Source organism: Equus caballus, chromosome X (assembly GCF_041296265.1).
Source record: "Equus caballus isolate H_3958 breed thoroughbred chromosome X, TB-T2T, whole genome shotgun sequence".
Lineage (NCBI taxonomy): Eukaryota > Metazoa > Chordata > Mammalia > Perissodactyla > Equidae > Equus > Equus caballus.
Window position 1 is genome coordinate 81387071 of NC_091715.1, and position 6923 is coordinate 81393993.

Consider the following 6923-nt stretch of genomic DNA (forward strand, 5'->3'; position numbering starts at 1 on the left):
ATCAGTGAGCTCAAAGACAAATCATTGAGTCAGAGAAGAAAAAAAAAATAAAAGAATAAAAAGGAATAAAGAATGTCCACAGCTAAGAACAGTTTAGTGGATGCCAGGGGAGAGATGGGGTGGGGGGTGGGCACAAAGGGTGAAGTGGTGCACCTACAACATGACTGACAAACATTAATGTACAACTGAAATTTCACAAGATTGTAACCTATCGATAACTCAATAAAAAAAAAAAAAAAAAAAGAATGTCCACAGGATTTATGGGACACCATTAAAAGAAAAAAACCCTGCACATCATTGGAGTCCTAGAAGGAGAGGAGTGGAAGAAAGGAGTAGAAACTATATTTAAGAAAATAATGGTTTAGAACTTACCAAACCTGAGGCAAGATTTGAAAAACCAAGTTTATGAGTCTAATGAATCAGCCCAAAATTTCAATCTTAAATGATCTTCTTTGACACATTATAAGAAACTATCTAAAATCAAAGACAAAGATAGAATTTCTAAATCAGCAAGAGAAAAAATATTCTCTCATACAAGGGAACCCCCCATAAGGCTATTAGCACATTTCCCAGCAGAAAACTTAAGGGCAAATTAAGGGAGAGACTGTGATGATATATCCAAAGTACTGAAAGAAAAATAGTGCTAGCCAAGAATACTTGAGCCAGTAAAGGTATCCTTCAGAAATGAAAGCTAGATAAAGACTTTCTCTAGCCAAAAAAAAAAGCTGAAGGAGTTCATCAGCACTAGACCTGCCTTACAATAAATGCTGAAAGAAGATCCTCAAGCTGAAATGAAAGGACATTAACTATTAACATGAAAACATAGCACACTGGTAATGGTAAGTATATAGTCAGATTACTCTAATATTGTAATATGATGGTGTGTTAACCATTTAATTCTAATATAAAGGTTGCAGGATATGAGTATTAAAAATATCTGTAGCTACAATAATTGTTAATGGGCACACAATATAAAAAGATGAAATTGCAATGTCAAAAACATAAAACATGGGAGGGGGAGTAAAAGGGTACAGGTTTGTATGCAATCAAATTTAAATTATTATAAGCTTAAAATAAATTTTTATATATATCAAATATTTCAAGGAAGCCAAAGGGCAACCACAAAACAAAAACCAATAATAGATAAATAAAAAATAAAGAGAAGAGAACCAAAGTTTACCACTATGAAAAGTGATCATTTCATAAAGGAAGACATCAACAGAGGAAGACAGGAACAACAGAACTAAAAAACAGCCAGAAAACAATAAACAAGATGGCAAAAGTAAGCCCCTGTCTATCAATTGTTACTTTAAATATAAATGGGTTAAATTCTCTAATAAAAAGGCACAGAATGGCTGAATGGATAAAAAAGAAGACTTTACTATATGCTGCCTACAAAAGACTCACTTTAGTTTCAAGGACACACACAGGCTTAAAATGAAGGGATGGAAATAGATATTCCACACAAATGGAAGTCAAAATAAGAGCAGGAGTATCTATACTTGTATAAGAAAAAAATAGATTTTAAGTCAGAAACTGTAATAAGAGACAAATAAGGTCATTATATAATGATAAAAGGGTCCACAGTCAAGAGAATATAGCAATTGTAAATATACATACACATATGATTGAAGCACCTAAATATATTAAGCAAAAACTAGCAGATCTGAAGGGAGCAATAGACAACAATACAATAGTATGGAACTTCAAAACTCCACTTTCAACAATGGACAAATCATCCAGGCAGAAAATCAGTAAGGGAACATTGGGCTCAAACAATACTTTAGACCAAATGGACCTAACAGACAATACAGAACATTCCATCCAACAGTAGCAAAATATACATTCTTTTCAAGTGAACTTGGAACATTTGCCAGGATAGGTCAGATATTAGGTCACAAAGCAAGTCTCAGCAAATTTTAAAAAACTAGAAGTCAAATCAAGTATCTTTACTGACTACAATAGTATAAACCTAGAAATCAGTAACAGGAGGAAAATAAGAAAATTCACAAACATGTAGAATTAAACAACACACTCTTGAACAACCAATGGTTCAAAGATGAAATCAAAAGGGAAATAAAAAGATATCCTAAAACAAACAAAAATGGAAGCACAACATACTAAACCTCATGGGATGCAGCAAAAACAGTGCTAAATGGGAAGTTTACAGCATTAAATGCCTACATCAAGAAAAAAGAGAGACCTCAAATAAGCAATCTAGCTTTATACCTCAATGAAGTAGAAAAAACAAGAGCAAACTAAGCCCAAAGTTAGCAGAAGGAAGAAGATAATGAAGATGAGAGCAGAAATAAATGGAATAGAGAGTAGAAACACAATCAAAAAGATCAATAATACTAAGAGTTGGTCTTTTGAAAACATAAATAAAATTGACAATCCTTTAGCCAGACTTAACAAGAAGAAAAGAGAGAGGACTCAAATAAAATTAGAAAACGAAAGAGGAAACAGAACTGATACCACAAAAATAATGATTGTAAGAGACCACTATGGACAATTATTTGTCAGTAAATTGGGCAAGCTAGAAGAAATGGGTGAATTTCTAGAAACATACAATTGACCAAGTCTGAATCATGAAGAAATGGAAAATATGAACAGACCAATAACAAGTAAGGAGATTGAATCAGTAATCAAAAACCTCCCAACAAAGAAAAATCCAAGTCCTGATGAATTCACTGGTGAATTCTACCAAAGACTTAAAGAAGAATTAACTCCAATTTTTCTCAAAAATTTACAAAAAATTGAAGAGGAGGGAAGACTCCCCAAATCATTTTACAAGGCCAACAGTACCCTGATACTGAAGCCAGAAAGCGAGACTGCAAGAAAAGAAAACTAGAGGCCAGTATCCCTGATCAATATAGATGCAAAAATTCTCAACAAAATACTAGCATAGTAAACTCAAAAATATATTAAAAGATTATACACCATGATCAAGTGGGATTTATCTCTGGAATGTAAGGATGATGCAACATATGCGAGTCAATAAATATGAAGAATGCATTAACAGAACGAAAGACAAAAGTTATATGATTACCTTAGCAGATGTAGAAAAAGCATTTGACAAAATTCAACATCATTTCATGATAAATACTCAACTAATTGGGTACAGAGGAACATACTTCAACATAATAAAGGCTATATATAACAAATTTACAGCTAACATCATACTCAATGGTGGAAGTTTGAAAACTTTTCCTCTAAGATAAGGAACAAGACAAGTGTGCCCACTCTCACCACTCCTATTCAACATAGTACTGGAAATCCTAGACAGAGAAATTCAGCAAAAAAATGAAATAAAAGGCATCGAAATCAGAAAAGAAGATGTAAAATTGTCTCCTTTTGCTGATGACATGACCTTGTATACAGAAAATTCTAAAATCCCTACCAAAACACTTAGATCTTATTCAGTAAAGTTTCAAAATACAAAAGCAACATACAAAAATCTGTTGCATTTCTATACACTAACAATGAACTATCTGAAAAAATAAAGCAATCCAACTTACAAAAGCATCAAAAACAAAATAATTAGGAATAAATTTAAGCAAGTAAGTGAAAGATCTATCCTATATACTGAAAACTATATGACACTGATGAAAGAAATTGAAGAAGACACAAATAAATGAAAAAAAATCCTATGTTCATAGGTCAAAAGAATTGATATTATTAAAATGTCTGTACTATCCAAAGCCATTTATCGATTCAATGCAATTCCTATCAAAGTTCTAATGGCATTTTTCACAGAAATAGAAAAAAAATCCTAAAATTCATATAGAACCACAAAAGACCCTGAATAGCCAAAGTGATCTAGAGAAAGAACAAACCTGGAGGCATCACACTTCCTGATTTAAAACAAAGCTATAGTTGTCAAACACTATGGTATGCACATAAAAATAGACACATAGACCAATGGAACAGAACTGAGAGCCCAGAAATAAATCCATGCATATATGTTCAACTAATATTTGACAAGTGAGCCAAGAATACTCAAGATGGAAAGGATAATCTCTTCAATAATTAGTTTTGTAAAAGTTTATAACCACATGCAAAGGAATGAAATTGGACCCTTATCTTACACCACTCACAAAAATTAACTCAAAATGGATTAAGGACTTAAATGTAAAATCTGCAACTGTAAAACTTCCAGAAGAAAATATAGAGAAAAGGATGCTTAACATTGGTCTTGGCAATGATTTTTTGGATATGATACCAAAAGCACAAGCAACAAAAGTAAAAATAGACCACTGGGAATACGTCAACCTAAAAAGTTTCTGCAAGGCAAAAGAAACAGTCATCAAAATGTAAAGGCAGCCTATGGAATGAGTGAAAATATTTGCAAACCATCTATCTGATAAGGGGTTAATATCTAAAATGCATAAAAACATACACAACTAAATAGCCAAAAACCAAACAATAAGATTGAAAAATGGGCAGAGGACTTGAATTGACATTTTCCCAAAGAAGACATACAAATGACCAACAAGTACGTGAAAAGGTGTTCAACATTATTGATCATTGAAGAAATGGGAATCAAAATCAGAATGAAATATCACCTCACACCTTTCGGAATGTCTGTTATCAAAAAAAGGAAAGAGAAGAAATTTTGGCTAGGATGTAGAGAAAAGGGAAACCTAGTGCACTCTTGGTGGAAATGTAAACTGGTATAGCCACTATGGAAAACAGTATGAAGGTTCCTCAGAAAGTTAAGAATAGCACTTCCATATGATCCAGTAATCCCACTATATATATATGCAATATTTATCATTGTAGCCTTATTCACAATAGCCAAGACATGAAACAATCTAAATGTCCATCAAAGGATGAATGGGTAAAGAAAGTGTGGTGTATGTATACATATAAAATGGAAAGCGGTGGAGTTCGCTCGGTGGCTGATCAGTGGTGGGGAGCCACTCGTGGGGACCTTTCTAGGTCCCCTCGTGGGGTGCGATGGAGTTCCCACAACACAGCCAGCAGCTGTTGCAGAGGCTCCGAGAGCAGCGGTCCCAGGGTTTCCTTTGTGACTGCACTGTGATGGTGGGTAACACCCAGTTCTTGGCCCATCAGACTGTGCTGGCCTCCTGCAGCCCATTCTTCCAGCTTTTCTACAATGAGCTGGAACTAGACAAGAGGGATCTGGTGTGTATCCACAATGAGATTGTCACAGCCCCAGCTTTTGGCTTGCTTCTGGACTTTACGTACGCTGGCCAGCTGGTCCTGAGGGAAGATACCCCTGTGGAGGATGTGCTGGCAGCTGCCAGCTACTTGCATATGACTGATATCATCAAAGTGTGCAAGCAGCGGCTGCAAGCCTGGGCCCTAGTAGAAGCGGATAGTACCAAGAAGGAGGAAGAAACCAACTCACAGCCCCCTAGTTTGGAGTTTTTGTCCACCACTTCCCGTGGCCCCCACCCTTCGCTGGCATCTGCTGAGACATCAGGCCCTTGGGGCAAACGGGAATGGAAAGGCCCTGCTGTTCCCTCACCTACTGGCTGTCCTCCAGATGAGCCACCAGTCCCCGGTGGGGCTGACACTAAATAGCCTGGTGTGGAGGTTGATTCACCTCATCTACGGGCACCTCCTCCACCAGTGGCTGATGTCTCTCTTGCTAGCCCCAGTAGCTCCACAGAGCCTATACCTGCAAACTGCTTTTCTTCTGGCCTCCCAACAGTTTCAGTGGAGCCACTGGTTCCCCTTGATGTGGGTTCTGAGGGTCTGAGGGTAATAGAACCGAGGGCTACTGGAGGACCATTGCAAGCCTTGTATCCTGCAACTTCGGCTGCAGCCCCAGGCCCAGCCCCAGTTCCATCCCAGGCTCCAGCCCCAGCGGAAGCTGAGCTGGTCCAGGTGAAAGTAGAAGCTATTGTGATTTCCGATGAGGAGTCTGACGCGTCAGAGGAACAGCCTCAGGGTCCCGAGGGACTGTTCCCACCTGCAGGAGCAATGTATGGTGGACAGCCACCTCAGCCAGAGGCTTTTGAGGAGCCAAGGGCAGCAGGACCGGAGGAGGTGGGGCCAAGTGACCACTTCCTGCCCTCAGATCCTCACCTGCCCTACCATTTGCTGCCAGGTCCAGGGCAGTATCATCGAGGACTGGTGAACTCACCTCTGCCTGCTTCCCCAGCTCTGCATGAGCCTCTTTACCTGCCTTCTGAGTATGAAGCAGCCCCAGGAAGCTTTAGGATTTTTACTGAAGACGTTCCTACTTGTAAGACATGTGGGAAGAAATTCTCATGCTCTTACACGCTACGGCGACATGCCACAGTGCACACACGTGAGCGACCCTACAAGTGCCGCAACTGGCTGCGCAGCTACACGCAGTCAGGGGACCTGTACCGCCACATCCGCAAGGCTCACAGTGAAGACCTGGCCAAACGCGGCAAACCAGATCTAGAGGCCAGCCCCCTCCTAGGAGTGCAGCCCCTCCCTGGCTCCCCTACAGCAGACAGACAGAACAGCGGTGGTGGAGGGCCGCCAAAAGACTTTGTGCTTGGCCCCAAAAACTAACATCTGGGGGAGCATGAGCTGATGCTAGGCCTGCTCTTCCCATATCGATAGGGAGCAGCACAGGAGGCTGGAAGCATCTCGTTTCCCCTGCTGGGTGAGAGAATGAAGATTCTGCCCCTGCTGATGGTTCCTACCCTTTTCTTTATCCAGCCAGATAGCAGGACTTTATGGGGTAGAGCATCTCAGTCAGCGTCTCTCCAAGGGCGCTGGGAATTTTCCTGAGGTGTAGTTGCTTCTCACCCCTCGTTCTGCACCATAAAGCTAGCAGTGAAAGTTAAAAAATAAAAAATAAATAAAATGGAATATTTCCATTCCAACGACATCAACAACAGAAATTTAGGATTTTTCCCATTGGAGATTTTGATTTATCACTTCTCAGCTGAGGCTCAAGGATCTCTAGTTTTAAA

At 39.1% G+C, this 6923-nt stretch overlaps 1 protein-coding gene across 1 annotated transcript; it reads left to right on the plus strand.

The window, feature by feature from the left end:
- The first annotated feature begins 4950 nt into the window (after positions 1-4950).
- LOC100072244 (zinc finger and BTB domain-containing protein 3-like) lies at positions 4951-6516 on the plus strand. Its single transcript, XM_014729022.2, is given in 1 exon segment — positions 4951-6516. A coding segment is annotated over 1 exon segment (1557 nt). The 5' UTR covers positions 4951-4959.
- The last annotated feature ends 407 nt before the right edge of the window (positions 6517-6923 follow it).